This window comes from Choristoneura fumiferana, chromosome Z (assembly GCF_025370935.1).
Source record: "Choristoneura fumiferana chromosome Z, NRCan_CFum_1, whole genome shotgun sequence".
Lineage (NCBI taxonomy): Eukaryota > Metazoa > Arthropoda > Insecta > Lepidoptera > Tortricidae > Choristoneura > Choristoneura fumiferana.
The window spans coordinates 12892593-12911155 of NC_133472.1; the positions used below are offsets into that span (position 1 = coordinate 12892593).

The 18563-nt window shown below is 38.5% G+C and overlaps 2 protein-coding genes across 2 annotated transcripts in view; one reads left to right on the forward strand and one right to left on the reverse strand.

The window, feature by feature from the left end:
• The window catches only part of LOC141427809 (transcription termination factor 5, mitochondrial-like), a 30061-nt gene that overhangs the window by 6432 nt on the left and 5066 nt on the right, over positions 1-18563 (forward strand). The gene's annotated exons all lie outside the window — the stretch shown is intronic.
• On the reverse strand, positions 71-9554 carry repo (homeobox domain-containing protein reversed polarity). Its single transcript, XM_074087410.1, has 3 exons — positions 8677-9554; positions 3547-3670; positions 71-3394 (listed from the first exon to the last, which is right to left on the reverse strand). Exons 1-3 carry the CDS (start codon positions 8991-8993, stop codon positions 2750-2752), a joined length of 1086 nt encoding a protein of 361 aa, XP_073943511.1. The 5' UTR covers positions 8994-9554; the 3' UTR covers positions 71-2749.

An 18563-nucleotide genomic window follows, 5' to 3' on the forward strand; every position in this document is an offset into this window, starting at 1 on the left:
AATAGTAATTACAGTAATATTAGTCTTGTAAAAAATGATTTTGAGGTGTAGGTAATAAATAAAAAAACCATTTAAGCACATCAGTAATTATTAAACTTTCCTGTAAATTGACGCTTTACATCTACGTTCGCAATCTCTTAAAAGTCGTGCTTTAAAACAATATTGCTTTTGGAATCCTACACTAAAATATTTATGAAATTAAAAATTACACATGCAGTAGGTAAAAACATAATTGTAAGATAAACCTATGGTTTGGTTATATACTCTGTCTTACATTCTAAAAATAGAAATGTTATAATAAAAAAGTTATAACAGCCACCTATTTTTCTATTTTTTGCCAACTGGCCATCAACTTAGCAACTAATCGAAGAAGGAGATCAGATGGATTAATTCCTTTTCAGGTTTACGTTATATAATGGCATTGGTATTATTATTGTTATTATAATTTCAGTTGATTTGCTTATCTACTTATAGGTAACTGAACTTACAAATAATTGTGTGGTTTCTAAGTATTTGTGCACCATCAGAACACAATCTTATCCCTAGGTATATGAAAGCAAAATATATCTTAGTAGAGTTGGCACACTATTCACGTAATTTTCTAGTATATACATTAATCTTTATGATGCTTATGTTATTATTATGATTATTACTCCTATTCTTTGGTTCTTGTAGCTGTAGTTTCGAGGAATATAATAATTACAAAGGCTAAATAAAACACTCAATCATACAAAACATAAGACAAGCATTGCAATACGATATAATCAGACGAATAGCTTACTTGTCAGAAATATTATTTAACGAAAAAATAAAATAATCCTTAAAATTTGCTATAGGTATCAATATAGCTATGTATAGTCTATGAGTATATATAAAATACAAAGAGTATTGGGAATGATTCGTGTTTGGAATTTTCAATCTTAAATATTAACTAATATTGCAATATTTGGATTCCGTAGTTTTACTTAGAGCCTCTATTATTGCCAAGGTTGTTATCGGTGATAATTCGCTGACAGCGACCTGGAATTTTTTGGGGCAAAAGATGGTCAGTTCGTATACCTATATATAAGCTTACTCATCGATACTTCTCCACTGGTTCTATTTGTGATAGTGATCGATCACACGTACCTTGGCTTCTTAAAAATTAAATTAGTTTAATTTTAATTGTAATGAAATTCTTTGTTTATGTCATCAATGTTATGTTATAAATAATTTAACTTTGCAAGAGTAAAAAGTTATTTAGAAAACAATAACGAAGGGTCTGGGACGCGTATCTACGGCTAGATATATACGTGTATTGGGCGTCGTAAAACAATTACAACTTTTTAAGGGACTCGCAGTATTGAAAACATATGGGAACTCAGTTATAACAGTTTTAGAAAATTGTTATATACTTTATTATGGAAAAAGCAAATGGTTATAACCGAATGGTTCACTAATCGGTTTATTATTATAATTCCCAGAATAAATACGTTTTCAACAAACAAAACCAGATGTGACCACTAATCTATGAGAAGTAGTCCGTAAATGAATGAATTTATCTTTATACAAACTCACATCTCTGCCCCAAAACTCCAATGTCTGCTTATTACTAAACCTTGGTACAAAGCACTGCCGTGCTGGAGAAATGTAAATTTTCGTACTAGTCAAATAGTTTAAATTAGATAATGTTTGCTATTTCAATAGCCTATGTCCATTTTAACACTTTCGTGGCATGTATGTAGGTGTAGTTGCATAATTAAGTGCAAAGTACTTAAGAGCTATTAGAACTAACTTAAACAACTCAACACCTACCTACGTCCTTCGCGACAACATTACAACGCATTAAGGCACAAGGAATGCACGAGAATATTTAACCTAAACCTAAAACAAAAATAATATAATAACATACAAATCCTTTTAGAGTATTTTTTGTTTTTCTACGTATTGGCACTTAAAAATTCTGCACCTCCTTATTACCTACTGAAACATTTTTATCCTTAGTTGTACTTTCCTTAATAACGGAAAGAGTACTGATTGTCATCCTGTACATTCTTGTTATGTTCGTACATTATTGCTCGAAAGTAAAGATATCATTAGCGGTTATGGGGTAAGGCATACAACGAGCATATAACCTAATCAGAAAACTTATTTGCGTGTCCATTAGATCGACTGAGAGCAGTTTACGAATAATCTTAATTTTGTAAATCCTATTAAAAGAAACACACATATTCACCTGATATTCACGATCGACTACCAAGAAAAATATTTTCTTTACCTATCTCTGCGACAAAGCTTTTCGACATTCATCGTTTAGCCTAATTAAAATTACGTAAACGTACCATTGCATTGCATTTTTCCCTAACATTGCTGAATCATTTTCGAAGCGTTTAATACGATTAGGTACTCAATGCAATTTTTTTAAGCTTTGTTTATGAATGTTGCGTTCAAGACGACCACAAAATAATTTATTATACAATTATTAACTTATTAAAATTATAACGAAAACATTCCTTCCTTTGAGGGAATAAACAAGTAAAAAAACAAATGCGAATTAATGGGTAGTTGCAATCGTTTAATATCCGACTAACCCTGTAGTCATCCCTTAAACCGCTGCGAGTTATTATTCCATCAACTTCTTTGCAAGTTACCAAGCTGGGCGAAAATATTTCGCAGCGGCAGACGAGATTATATTCTCGAACTCGTCGGTTGAATAATACTCCTTTTCGAAATTATTCTTGTGTCATGGATATTTTCGAAAAGGAGTATTTCAGTTCAAAAAAGGGGGAAGCGCGGTGTAAGGCTGTCCGGATGTGGGTTCCATCTTGACGACGACGGGCTGTGCGAGGTCGGTGTGGCGGTCGGGCTCGTGCGCGTGCGCGTGCGCGTGCGGCGGCAGGCACTTGTCGTAGTCGGCGGACGGCGCGTAGCGCGGCGGTTCTTCGTGGAGCGCGCACGCCGAGTACTTGTCCTCGTGCTCGTGCCGGAACTCCAGCTTGTCGTCGTGCGGCTCCAGCTGCGGCGAGTGCGCCTGCGCCGCCATCATAGGGTAGTCGCGCACGCCCAGCGGAGGCGGGCTGCCCTCGCCGTACTCGTAGTGCCGCGGCGCGAACATCTGCCCGTCGTGGCCGTTCAGCACCGTCGTGTACGAGTACGCTGGCTGTGCGTTGAACCCGGGATAGCCCCCGCCGCCCGACGACAGCAGGTGGTGCGACGGCAGCTCGTACGAGTGCTGGTACGACCACGAGTCAGCCGGCGCGGGCAGCCCGTTCTGTGGGAACGCGGGCAGGTTGCCGCCGATGCCACTGAAGCCGCCGCCCAGCGTCGTTGAGCTCGGCGAGCTGGATCCGATGTAGCCGGTCTTGCGAGGTGGTTCACGCTTACGCCACTTAGCTCTTCTGTTTTGGAACCAAACCTAAAAAAAAAATAACATCTTCATCCCGTTACTTTGTTCGTATAATCATTCAGTAAAGACGCACCCGTATTTATTTTTAATAATTTCTGGATTTCTGCGCATACTTATACGTGTGAGGATCCTCACCTAGTGTAATTTAACAATGGCATTACCTGTACTCTTGATTCCGACAAGTTCAGCTTGAGCGCAAGCTCCTCTCGCGCGAACACATCCGGATAAGGCGCACGTTCGAACGCTCGCTCCAGTTCCTCCAACTGATAGGCAGTGAATGTTGTTCTGTGGACAAAGAAATGAAAAAAATTACTCGAAAGTCCCGCAAGGTAAGCATTCCGATGGCGAAATCGTTTTAAAAATCAACAGGCCAGCGCATGTGCGACACGCCCAATTGACCGGCCTGCATAAATATAAGCTGGTCAATTAGATATTCACAAATAAATTGTTGTTATCAGACAGATCCACCATCTGACGCGTGCAATATGGCTGCGGGCGCACGCGCACGCGACGCGCGGAAATTGATTGAGCGTGAAACGAAATGTACCCCACGAGCGCGAGCTCTAATTGCCTGCCAATAAAATTGGCTCGAGTGTAGCGCTATGCTGTTAATTGTTTCGGCGCCCGTATTATGACCCCAACTCTGCGGCATTTTTTTTTTCTAAAATGAAATGAATAACCGATTGAGGAGCGAGCGAAACTGGCAGAAATTTCACATAAATATATTCTAAATAAATTATGTGTAGCTTTGATCGTACCGAGTTAAAAACGCTTTTGTAATAGCAGGCAAATATTTATAATTACGCAGTAAAATTTCGATAGCCTGCAGTCCTTGTGTTTCCACTTAAGTTTACAGCGTTACTTATAGGCCTGATGAAGAGGCATCGTGTGACAAATGCGTGTCAGCGCCCTATTAGCCGGTGCAGCAGCCGATGCCCGCCGCGATAGAGCAATTGCCCCCCGCCGGCATACGGGTAATTAATCCCCCACTGAAATGCCGCTCTGAGACCAGCGTCATTGTTGGTACGCGTCGGACGGAAAGGGTATACATTTGTTGCCTTATCTTAGATTTAAATCATCGGGCGTTGATTATGCTATTGATGCCTAGTCTTTTCTTGTGCTTTCCTTACGACCGCGTTCATTGCCTGTTGCAAAAACCGTTAATCGACAGAAAATTACATAATTGATATTTTACTCAGTATCAGATACTGACTGAAGTCAAGTTCTATTGACCTAGGCAGAAATTCAGGTAGCAAATAAAGCTTGGTATTTCGGTTTAAATTTTGTAAAACTTATGTACTGTTTCTCATATAAAAAAATATAAAATGGGTGAATATCTGGGCGTTTGTACCGCCGTCATTGTTCTGAACACTTTTTTTATCAGATTTCTTAAGAAATAGGTACAATGAACATCAACATGTGTCAACATTCATCAATATGTGTCGGATTGTTGATGTTTGTTGTACATTTCTTAAGAAATCTGATAAAAAAAGTGTTGAGAACAATGACGGCGGTGCAAACGCCCAAATATTCACCCAAATATCTTATTCAAAATTATTAATTTTTTGTGTAGGTAGGTACCTCTACACATGAACCCGTTTCGAAAATATTAGTGCCTACTGTTTTTTAATTGACTTCAAACAAGTTAAATAAAAGCTTGTAAAAATGAGGTTCTCAAAACGATTATAAGTTTAAAAATAATATATTATGTAGGTACATTATTTTCCGGTACAAATATCAAATAGCTACGCAATAATTTAGCATTATAAAATAGTTGACAAAAGCTTAGAAAACATTGTCGTATATCTAAATGTCTATAAAAATGGTTGGATTGTCCAAGGGAATCCACGCGCCATCTGTTATCATAATTTAAAAATCATTGAATTAGCTATGCAAATAATAATAGGGTGCAAAGCGATGAGTTAACAATTCGGGCGGGGGTGCGCGCGCCACCTGCGCAGTATAGGCACGCGCGGGCGCACGCCGGAGCATCCAAGCTTCCGGATATCGCGAGCTGGTATTTAACTATACACTCAGCAGCAGAAGTCGATGAGCAGTTATGGTGCTCAAAATGATATAAACACTTATTACTTTGGCAGTAGAGTCTTGTTTGTATCATTTTGAACACCGTAACCGCTATCCACTTTTGCCGCTGACTGTATTTCGCTTCAAGGTATTCTAAATATGAATGTAGCGGAGTTACTTAAAGAAAAAATAAATCGAATTTTATCATACCACTTTGTCGGCGTAGTTAACATTATGTAGGTACTCATGGATAACAATCTAAATAGGTCAAAAACTTAAGTAAATCTGTTGTATGTGTACAGAATTGATATGGAGCTTAAGTCATTTTGCGAACTTGGAACGTCAATTTGCTTATACGGATACGTTACTACTACATACATTTCCTTAACTTTTTCACCTAAAACGTTTACAGAAGATACCTAACCAACAAAAAGTTGTAAATCTCCCGACATTGTCACTTCAAAGTTCAATATCTCGAAAACGGCTGAACCGATTTTGATAAAACATGTCTAAGTACCATCCCTAGAAACCCTGCTTTCAAATAAAAAACCGCATTCAAATCGGTTCACCCGTTTAAGAGCTACGGTACCACAGACAGACACAGATACACAGACACACATAGCGGTTAAACTTATAACACCCCCTCTTTTTGCGTCGGGGGTTAAAAATTGGGATGTCCCAATTTTTGACTACATATAATAAATCGAAAACCATTGCGAGAAATAGGCTTCGTGAAGCGTTTTCAGAAATCAGATTCCAAAAATGTGATAAACTGATTTAAATAAACAAAATTTTAAGTAATGACCTTCATTTGACCCCTGGAGTATCTCGTCACAAAGGCAGTTATAAAGCAGGTCTACACTCTTAAGCAAATTGACAGTTTGAAATGTTCCTGTCCTGCTTATAATAGCAAAGAGTGACAAAGATGTGAACTTTAATCACACGATGCGCAACTGGCCTTAAACAGTTGTCATTTATCGTAAAGTCCGAAATGTATACGAGTATTTCCAATATATTTTTACAAATTAAATTATTAAATTACTATGTTACAAGTAAATACAAAAGAATTTAAAAAGATATCTATTTGCTATCACACCATTAAATAAACAAAGGAATAATCGAAGCTAAAAGAAGAGAAATAAAATAAAACTATTTGTCATGGTTCATTTAGGACCCTAAACCGTGCTTGAATTATTGTCAAATTGTAATGCCACAGATTATGTTATGTACGACCTGAATTTTTCCAGGCAATGGAATGTGGCTGTCTCACTGTGACGTCATCTAGCGTATTTCGTAAAAAAAAAAAAAAAATACTTATCCAAATTCAAAATCAATGAAAAACCTATTCTTTCCAAAAATGAAATAAAAACTATAGGTTATTTTTTTTGGTGCATCCCAACATCCCAATTACAACTTTCTAGCACGAAGCAGATCGAACATGGCGAAACTATAAGGATTCCTTGTAGGACTACAGAACCCTAAAAACGAAACTGTTAAACGCTCTATGTACTTAATTGAAAAGCAAAACCAGCCATAGGCATTAGGCAAATAGGTTTGACTTCTATTAAGTCATTGCAAATATTTTATTGATCTTGTTTGTCGGGTTTTGCCTGAATTTGATAAAAGGGTAGAGTCAAAATCTTTTTATGGAAATTGGGATGCTATTCGAATTAATACATTTCAGTATGAATGACTTTGTTGTTGATTATAATAGGTTGCACATTTTAGTTAAGTACACAGACACAGAACAGTTGTGTAACAGGTACATATTTCTCGAGTCAAGTAGGTACCTAGGTCTCGATCCCTTCTTCTAAGAATGCATTTCGCGCTTGGACTAACATTATTTAACCCCTCGTATGCGGAAACTAAAAAAAAACTGCATGCAAAAATAAGTACCTACCTATCTGTTCGAACCACACAATAAAAACTAACCAACAAAAAGTTGGAAACCCCCTACATTGTCACTTCAAAGTTCAATACCTCGTCCAATATCGCTAGAAAACCTTTGAAATAAAAAACCGTATTCAAATTGGTCCACCCGTTTAAGAGCTACGGTGCCACAGACAGACACACATAGCGGTCAAACTTATAACACCCCTCTTGTTGCGTCGGGGGTTAAAAGTATGTTACCACGGCCTAGTTACGTCGGAATAAGATTCTGTGGTACATATTCTTGAAGTGTTAGGTAAGTCCATATTTTTGCACTAGATTGTACCTACAAATTCTGCTGTTATAAATATGTAAATAAAAAATATATAGCCTTAAATTTGGCACGGATCCTTATGATTATCATACACAGAGAAGAGGTGAATTTGGAAGGAATACTAAACTCCACTTTGACTTAAGATTTTTTCTGACTGTGTAGATTTTATAATGAGTTTACTAATACATTTTTAAAATACGAACAAAGTACCAAGCGTCTTCGTAGCGCGTAGCGAAAAGGTTACGAAGACATTCGTAGCTCTACGAAACCTGTAGAAGGGGCTACGGAGATATCTACGAGCTTGAATGTGTTATTTATTAATGACACCTTACTTAGTATTCTATTGAGCTGAAATTTGGCATGTATTACAAGTATGTAAGTCCAGTGACAAAACAATTAACTGGTAGTGAAAATCTCGAGGTCCAGCCAGGCTAGTCTCCGCAGGACGGAACTCTTTAAAGATTAATGACATCAACTTAGAACTTACACACACACATCACGCCTATTCCCAAATGGGGTAGGCAGAGCACACGAAAAGTTACCGCTTCGGAGCCACTTTTAGCAATTTTAGGTTTAAAGTTTGACAAAACATAACCCTCCTTCTTCGCAGTCGGGTAAAAAAGATATAATAGTGACAGGTTGCTAGCCTGTAGCCGACGGTATGGTATACCTTAACCTATATCCTCAGTCGCCTCTTACGACATCCACGGAAGAAAAAATGGAGAGTTCTAATTTTAACCGGACAACACACTTAGAACTTGGTCAACAAAAAGTGCAGTCAGTAAAAAGAACTGGTTTTTTTATCTTATTCAAATAGGTACAACAATTTCTATACTATACGGGGGATTTTTATATAGGTAGATAGGTATTATGGTGTTAACACATATCAAAAATCGCATTAGCAACTCAAAATTCGCAACGCTATGCTCAAAATAACACTCAAAAAGTAAAAAGTCCAACAATATAATGTTACAAAGCAACAGAAAATTACTTGGATAGGATCGTGGCAGAAAATTAACGGGTTGTTAGTGGGAAATAAAACGCAGAGAAGCTGTATGGTTACCTGGTCTTCTTCTTTTTGATTCCGTTGTTGTCGTTCTTTTTCTTGTCGCTCTTCTTGGTGGCGGGGGCTGGGGCGGGCGGCGGCGCGTGCGCCTCGGCCGGCGGCAGCAGCAGCGGCTCCTCCTTGCGCTTGGGCTCGCCGAAGGGCAGCTCGTCGCGGTACTGCAGCTCGCCGCCCGCGCCCACCACCACCTGCACGTGCCGCTCCTTGCCGAACTCGCCGAACATGTGCTCCTCGAACGGCGGCTCCATGGGCGCGCCCTCGTACGAGCACTCGTAGCGTGCGCTGCCGGCGCCGGCGCCCTCGCACACGAACATGTAGCCGTCGGGCTGTGCGCCCGCGACCCCCGGGGCCGCCACGCTGGGCTCCGTCGCGGCTGCTGCCTCCCGGCCTACCCGCGCTACACCGCCGACCCGACGATTTATACACTCCTATATTAAACAATTTGACTTCATTTAGTCGGGCCCTCGGGATCGACGAACGCGCGCGCCGTTCGTTTCGTCGTGTCCGTCCCGGTTAAGTGACTTTAATCAACTTTAACAAACTAACCAAATTTGCTCTACGGTTGGTCAATTTATATTATCATAATACGAAGCTCCGCACGGGCTCGGAACCAATGGGAAGGGCGACGACTGCTCGTCGAATGCCAGCGGGAATCGCATTTTCAGTCGTAGTGTTTGGTGCGACGGGGGGGTTCGGGCTGCCCGAGGCCGGCGCTTGTGACGACGCCGCACGGACCAATAGCGGCCCGCCGACACCCCCCTCGAGCACTCCCCTCTCCCCGGGCGCTGCGGGCCCGCGCCCGCTGTCGCCGCGCCGCTCAGCCGACGCACACCATGCGGGATTCCCACAAACTCACCCGATATTTGTTTGTCTCGATGGTATTATGGGGCGCGTACACCCACATCATTATTTCAAAAGTCCATAGCACTTCATTGTAAATCCGTATCAGCACGACTCGTATGTCTCCCACATGATTTATAGCCGTGGGAACGGCGATCAAGTATGCTACAATACCGACAATTTATAAAGATTACTCTTAAATGTATCTGAATTGCATTTTTTGCATTGAATCCTTTCCTCTTTGTCATGCTTGAAGAATACCAGTAGGTAAAATATCAAACGCTCGAGGATATTTTAGAGGGCAATTCCTAAGTATTCTTACGAGTTATAATTTTGTAAGTGCTAAGTACTATTTTTGCACAACAGGGTGTCCTTAACTTAAACACTGTCCATGAACGTAAATTAGATAGTTAGTTTTATATAATTTTGGGAAGATAATCACATATGGAAAACAACACGATGAGCCGGGCCCGCGCTGCCACGGGCGGGCGCGGCCAGCGACGCGGCGCCGGCGCACTGAGCACTCACCGCTGCAACCACCGTTTTATTATTAATTAACATTTATTACTGAGGATTATTAATAAAACATTGCCCTGACTATTGGCACTTAGATTAACGTCGAGGGAGTAATGGCGCATTTCAGCAATTTCGGTTGTTATTTAATTGAAGTCAATTTAGATGATCAGAGTCTATTTAGGTTGGTGCTGGCGCTCGCCAGCGGGATCTCGGCTTCATTGGGCTTATTGGTGACTTTCAGACAACACGAATTGCACTCGCTGATGCACTTTGACGCATACGCACGAGTAAATGGCGGAAAGTGGGTCACCTGACGATCCGTTACCTGTGCGCGTAGATCCGTGAGGCTACGGTGGAATATATTTAAGTTAGTGAATGTGTTAGAACTTAGAACCCTGTGACGCGAGATGTGCGGTGCACCGTGTGAATGCAGAGTGCGTGACGCAAATTATCTGTGGCCAAAGACGTCTCACCCGTGCGCCGCGTGCGTCGCCGGAAGCTTCGAGTCGGGATTCGGAGAAAACTTCGTGACATAAGCTATGTCCACGGCGCCTACCCCTCCGCGCTAGATGCAATACCTACTAACAGGACAGGCTACAATTAGGTAGGTTGGAATGACCATATTATACTCAGTTCCCCAGTGCGCAGCGAGTTAGTACTTACAATAGGTAGTGGCAAATAAAATATTCCTGCATATAATTATACTTGCATCTTGTCTTCTCTTTTTACTTTTTGTTTCTTTGTTCCTCCAATATTGTTCCAAGCGTGGCGTAGGTAGTGACGACGTATGGCAAGCTACACGCACAGACCTAATATTGCTGCTGATTTTTTAATCAGTCTCACTCTCGTTCCATGTACCTATCTAGCAGAACTTTATGAAGAATTTTACGTGTAGGTTTACCTATAAATATAACGCTTACGTATATCCATTATCCAGCTACATCAAAAATTATTTCGATTAAAAATAATTAAGGACCTAACCCATTCTTCAAAGTATGCAAATCGCTTAATGTGAAATGTTTTCGGTTTTGAGGCAAGTTTGTCTTGTCTCTCTTTTGAACTTGAGAAAATACTATTCTAGTGTTAAAAATTGATATACTTACTTACAGGGAGTATCCTGTATCCAAGGTTCGATTCTACTCGCACAACTAAACTAATTTTGTTCTGCAACTTTTTTAAAATATTATCACTATTAATTTAATTTTTTTCATACCGATTAAATGTAAATTTCAATATAATGCGATACAATGCAAAATTAACAGCACATTGATAAATGTTTACCTAAGACTTGACCAATAAATTTCAAAAATTATTTAAAGGCCCCGTACCAAGAGACAGCGATAACACCGCCATGTCCGATACACTGATTTAACGATTAAACTTTGAGGATCAATAAATTATCTAAATTTTAGTTATTTGAAAATGTTACAAAACAATAGTAGCTTAGTTATGCGAATAGAATCGACCCTTGAATTTAAGCCCTATGGTCAGAGACACCCTGTATAATAAGTAGAGAGTTAAATCGACTAGCCGTGTAAATGAAAACGGGTTCAAGCTGTCAAATGACCGTCATAGTATTTCAAATGGCAGAAAGTTCCCCCACTGTCGAAAAGTTGGTAACAGTCTGTAAAATCAAACTTTCTACTCAAATTTTTGGCTACTTCAGTAATAGAATATAACGGTAATTTTATCCTTTCAAGCTTAAACAACGTAAAATTGCGGATTGTTATAAAAAAACAGCAAAATTCCATTTAATTAAAATTCACTACCTAGTTGACGCAACAAATTTGGTATCTATAATGTATTCTGAACTAAACACTAATTTTTACTTATTACGAGTAGTTGGAAAATTCCAACACCAAACAAACTAATGGGCTAGTCGAAATAAACATAGCCTTTATTTTTGAAATTCCTTGTGTAAAATTCGAAAATTTAGGTATAAATTTCTATGTAAACTACCGCTTTATTTTTTTTTATTTAATAACTAATAATAAGTTAGTGTGAATTTGGTATTAATGCTTTAAATCACATATTATTTAAAAACATATAAACTAAAAATAATGTTAAGTACAAACTTGGGTAGGTAATGGACTTGAATAACAAGTGACTTAGCTGGGATAACTAGGGAAAAATCTCTCACCAAGCTTCGGAATACGGAAACAATACTATTTTTTCATCCCACTTGCTCGTACTGAAAAACATGCTTTCATACATTTGGTTGTAACCCCGTCAAATAACAACCCTACGACCAATTCCATGTAACCCCGTAATCGTGTATGAGTCATTGCGCGTATATGTATTTCTTGTCTTATCAGCCCAAGGTCGGTAAATGAGTCGGTGCCCGTACTGATGGCGCTGCGCGCGCTGCTGCAGGACTACATGGACCACCACATGCACATGCACGTTGCGGCGCATGCTGTGGGAGGGGGAGGTAGAGGGCGACGTTGCCAAGAGCACAGCCTAAGGTATCGCCAATATTTGGAAGAATTATATTTTTCTTTTACAAATATAAAATTTTACTTGCAAATGTGATGAAAAACATTGTATGTCGCACGGGCGGTACTAGAATTACGAACATCGACTCATTAAAGCCCTCAGTCTTCGACTTCGGGCTTCTAATAGGCTCTCGTTCGTAATTCCTTATTTACCGCCCTTAAGACACAATGTACTATTGCATCACTTAAGGTCTGAAAATAGGTTGCATTTAACTGTAAATCCGTGTTGTAAATTCGATTTACATCTTTAGGGATGTAAGTAAATTTAAAAATCGAATGATGCTTCTTTGTATTCACGAACTGGTAAACAAGGAGATTGTACTTAATACCCACCTCCAAACCTCCATGCTGGCATAATGATGCTGGCCAGTGCTGGCTCAATGTGCTATAAATTTTCTTCCGCTTTGCTACAAATTGCGTATACATTTATAACGGTTTTTCTTTATTTCCTCGCATTTGTGATGAAAAGTAGTGTTCATCTCGAGTGTAAATGATCAATTACAACCCTTGTTTATCAATCTACTATTAAATAGCTTAGTTGGGGCCCTAGCTTATTATTTTTTGCCCCAGGGCCTTTGGTTACCTAGCCACGCTACTGAAGTAAGGTGACCTTTTGACTAGGTAAACGTGCTTCACTCGATGGGTTAGTCTTTTTTATTTACGGTTCCGTAGGTCTACAAGAAACCTTTACAGTTTCGCCATGCTATGTCCAGTCCATCAGTCCGCGGCTTAGCTTAGAGACTGCTAGTGTTAGTAAACTGTAATTTTGCACGAATATATTTGGTAATCACGCCAACAAAAGGGTGAATGAAATTGAAAAAAAAAACCCTAGACGTGAAGTGGGGATGATTTTTTTCTCGTCTAAACTCAACATGTTGTATACTTGGCAGGTCTTTTAAAAGCACTATATAAGTTTGCACAGAATGTGTCTCGGTTTAAGGATCCGTTTGCGAAATATATGTTTTAAAGTCATCATTTTTAATCCCCGACGCAAAACGAGGGGTGTTATAAGTTTAACCGCTATGTGTCTGTGTGTCTGTTTGTGGCACCGTAGCTCTTTGTGAACGTGACCAATTAGAATGCGGTTTTTTTTTATTTTAATGCAGGTTTTCTAGCGATGGTTCTTAGACTTGTTTTATCAAAACCGGTTCAGCCTTTTCAAGATCATCAGCTCTTTTGTTCGCTGCGGCAGGAATCTTAGACGCATAATGAGCATTTACTTTACTTTCAAATATATGTGGGACAATTTATTGAATCAGGCGTTACGTTGCGGAGGTCCATATCAAAGAACTAAAATAATTTCTTTGCTCACCCGCGACCTTATGATAGCTACGTTTATGCAATATTTTTTATTTATTTTTATTTATCTCAACAAAAAGAAATACATTTAATTTTTGATAAATACTTCGCCAAACTGCAAAACAGTTTGTTGGCGAATACTACACTCCTTATTTTTAACATTATAATATTCAACAATAGGTACCTACTATTAATTTAATTACATCATGTAGTTTTATATTATATAACTTATATATTCGTGTTCATGCAGTTCCTCCACCCCCACACTGTAAGAGCACACGCAAAACACACGAACCCATCTATCACCCCACCAGACTACACTGACGCATTTCGAACTCAACAAGAGCTCATCTTCAGAGCAGCATAACCTACACTCGTACTTCACAAATAATTAATGTAAATTTTCATCCACTTCTTATAGTCGGATTGACGATTTGGAATGCAGATTGGGTGACATTACAAGTACACTACAAATAACAAAAAATACTGTCAGCAAAATAACTAAATTTTTATAATGTCTTAAACTTTCGTGATTTTCACTCATAGTCAAAATACCACGCACAGGACTTATCACGCTAACACACACGAGTAATATTTATCTCGACGTTTCGGCAACATTACAGTGGCCGTGGTCACGAGTAGACTCAACGTCGAGGTAAATATTACTCGTGTGTGTTAGCGTGATAGTCCTGTGCGTGGTATTTTGACTATGAACTAAATTTCTAACAAGAACTTGTTTTATTGTCTTCGTTTTTCTGATTCGCATCGCATCGGGCCAGCGTGCTTAATACAGCCAAGTCATCTTTTGTGATAAGAGGCATGTGCATCCGTAGAACATGATTACACATGTACAGATCGATTTACAAGAGCTGGCACGAATGGATTGAACGAGTGAATGAAAGTATCTGTGTGTTACCTATTGAAATACATTTCACACAAATATGAAAATGTCATGCATCTGTCATTTTCCCACAAAAATGTCATAGTGACATTACCTACTTTCGTTCAATCCATTCGTGCCAGCTCTTGTGGATCGACCTGTACTTATAGAAATTGGACATGACGATGTTAATATATTTTTCACAAACATGCTACTATGTAATTTTTGTTGTGTTCCTTAAAACAGGCTTCAAAATATACTGTTGCAGGCCTAAGCCTGCAAGACAACAGTTTTTTGTTTCAATGCAATACGTCAAATATCTACGATAAAGGCCATTATATGCGACTTGAAATTAATAATCTGAATTTCTATGGTTCGTTTATTAGTTACTGTGTAAATTCACAGGTTTATGAATATTCTATATGTAAATATATAAATATTACCGACGCGTTATACGTCAAATTAAAATTTTATTTACATAATAAAGTATTAATGTAGCTGATTAAATGGGTTGCAGTTCGTGTATAATGGCCCTAAAAGCCGAACAGCAAACACAATAAAAAAAGTTTTGGCGGGAAAATTGATGTGTCATTGTCTTTTTTTTTGTTTGACTGGACTTGAGCTTTAGCCATTTTGCAAATAAGTTCCATTGTCATTTCAAAAGTTTCGTTTAGAAACGTGATTTTTTTATTTTTGCAGTCCGCTATATGTACATGTTTTTATAGCAATTTGATTTTATTTGGATTGTTTTAACGTTTTAAATCATGTTAGGATGAAATAAACACTTATATAGATGGCAGTTATAATTTGAGTCTGGTACAATTTTAGTTGTCTTACGAATAAAACATTGATTTCTTGGAGTTTTTATTCCTTTTAGTGCATGTTTGAGAAAAGCACTAAGTATACAAGCCTCGGCGTGAAAGAACATTCCAGCCTCGTCTACCTATCCGGCCTCGCTTCGCTCGGCCGTCTATAGGTACATACTCGGCCTGCAAGCCTTTCTTTCCCGGCCTCTGCAGTAATGTACTATTTCATTACACTTGCTTGTCAATGACGTTATTCCATGCCTGTATACTAAAAGACAATGGCCTCAATTGTTCCCGCGGGAATTATGGACTTACGTAATATAGTTTTCCTCCCCAAGGGAGTTATAACTTTAATTTTAAAAAGTTAGTAGGTACGTCATTTCAGACTAAAGAGGTTTCAAGTCAGCCAACGTTTTATTTACATCTTTAAAACTTAGATATACTTAACCTAATTTTACACCATAAAAATTGGCCACGCTTCATGAAACTTCGTTATTTTTATATTTTAAATTTATCAATATTCATCAATATTTTTTTAGGCATGTTGGAATAATCAGGCCGTGAGACCATTCGAATTCTAAACTAAACACAGTTCTTAGTATTATCTATGGCAGACGACTCGAAAAAGGTGACAATCAGGGGGGCTACCACGAAATTTGAAAATCGAAGTTCATATCGTTTTCCTGGCGGTAATATTATTTAATACGAGAGTGAGAGGAACGGTACGATACGAGCATCGATTTTCGAATTTTGTAGTAGCCTCTGTATGGGCGGGTAGCCATATTTTATTCAGTTGTTTTCTTAGCGTCTTGCTTTTGCTGAGCTGTGAAGTGTTTGGGCATAAAATAATTTAATTTTTTGCATTTTTTCCTCGCAACGTGATGAAAATCATTGTGTGTATCACGGGCCGTATGGGGATTACAAACTTGGGTCATTAAAAGCCCTCGATCCGCCTCCGGCGTCGGGCTTCTAATAGACTCTCGTTAGTAATCTCCTTACGCCCCTTAATGCACAATTTACTATTGTTAAATTATTATATTAAATACTCTACTTGCAAGTTTAGGATACACGTCATAATAACATCCCGATGAAATTTAGAGCAACACGGCTATAAACGATGAAACCAATACAAGACTGCTTTACACCATTTTTCCCATAAGTAATTCATGAATGCTGAATCGGAACATGAAAATTAATTCGTCTCGTATGTGTCAATAAATCTAATCAATACGAGTATCAAAATGAATATCCTTAAAATTAAAACAGCATTTATCTCACAACAAGTAGCACAGGTATTGAGTAGATATAATTAATTGCACGATTTAGACTGCATTTAATTTTGAAACATCTTCATCACAACATTAGTCAATAATTCAATATTTCATTTATATTAAATTATGGACAGAAACATGTTTTTTTTTCCTAGATAGATAATGATCGCCTAAGATGAAGATGGCCTAACCAAAGTACCTATTCACTTTTCAATGCATAAATTCACATGATGCCAGTCACTCCACCACACTATATGCTGTCAAGGTCAAAAATATTAAAAAATCGTTTATCTTTGCTCTATTGCTCTATGCTTTCAATAGATATTGTACGGTACATAATTTTTCCATTGCATATTGCGCGTATCGATTTGGATCGAAAGAAGATCCTACTTACTTTTAAGTGATTCCATTGATTCGCGTGAAAGAAGTGCTGAAAACATGTAATATGTAGGTACACAAAGGCTTTGCATACCTACCAAATATTATCTAAATGGGTTCAGACGGAGTTGCATGATTAAATAACAAACATCTTCATAATCTGTCTCACGTATAATATATAGGAAGTAGGATGGATTGGATCAGCGTCTTATGAGTACCTGATGTTTATTTAATCTGTGATCTAGAATTGTCTAGTACATTCACCAGCACCAATATCTGACATAACAAAGCGTGCATATTTTTCAGGTATTTTTGCACGCTCCGCTATGTCAGATATTAATGCAGGTGACTGTACCTCAGTTGGAAAAAATGAAACGCTTACAGAACCACTTTGGTGTCCGTCCGTCCGTCCTTTTATCTGTTAATATTATTTCTCTCAGGAACCCGTACAGGTACCAAGCTGAAATTAATACTTGATTGAGGTCTGCTATCCCTTGGAGCAGTGAAAAAATAGGAGTAGGACCTAAGTCAACGCAATCAAAATATACCTACCCCCGTCTTTATTTTCCATCCAAATTGCCGGAAAACCAAAACACCCTCTCCACACCAGTCCAGTCCAAGTTACTTCCAGTTGACATTTATCAGAATATATGCAGGGGTCTCTGACCATAATGCTTTAAATTGAAGGGTCGATTCTACTCGCATAACTAAGCACTTTTGTTTTGTAACATTTTCAAATAACTCGAACCTGAACTCAGTGGCGGACGTTAACTCAGACATGGCGGTGTTAAAGTTATCTCTAGGAATCTTGGTACGGAGGCCTTTAAATATTTTTTGTAATTTTTTTGACATCTCTTACACCCTGTTTCATCATGCATTGATTAATTTTATTTGACGGATAAAAGTGATGCCGTCTCTGTTTGTTTTGTTTGAATAGACGGAGACGGTATCACATTTCTCCGTCAGTTAAAATTAATCAATGGGTTGTGAAACAGCCCCTTAGATAAACATTTATCAATGTGCTATCAATATTGTATTGTATAGCATACATTGAAAATTATATTTAATCTGTATCTAAATCTGTATGAAAAAAAATAACAGTGATCATATAACTAAAAAGTTGCAGAACAAAAATAGCTCAGTTATGCGAGTATTCTAGAATCGAACATTGGATTTAAAGCCCCATGGTTACAGACTCCCTATGTACACTAACTGCGAGGTGTTGAATTTTTATGACATAGTTACCAAACTCGCACTGCTCTCACTCTCGGGGTTGCTTAAAGAAAGTGTTCACTTCACGCTACTGATGTCTAGTGTACCTTAAATATGTACATAGCTACATACTCATGTGACCAGACGTAGGCAGGCGTCGCATATAAAATCTCTCTGGCGACGCAGC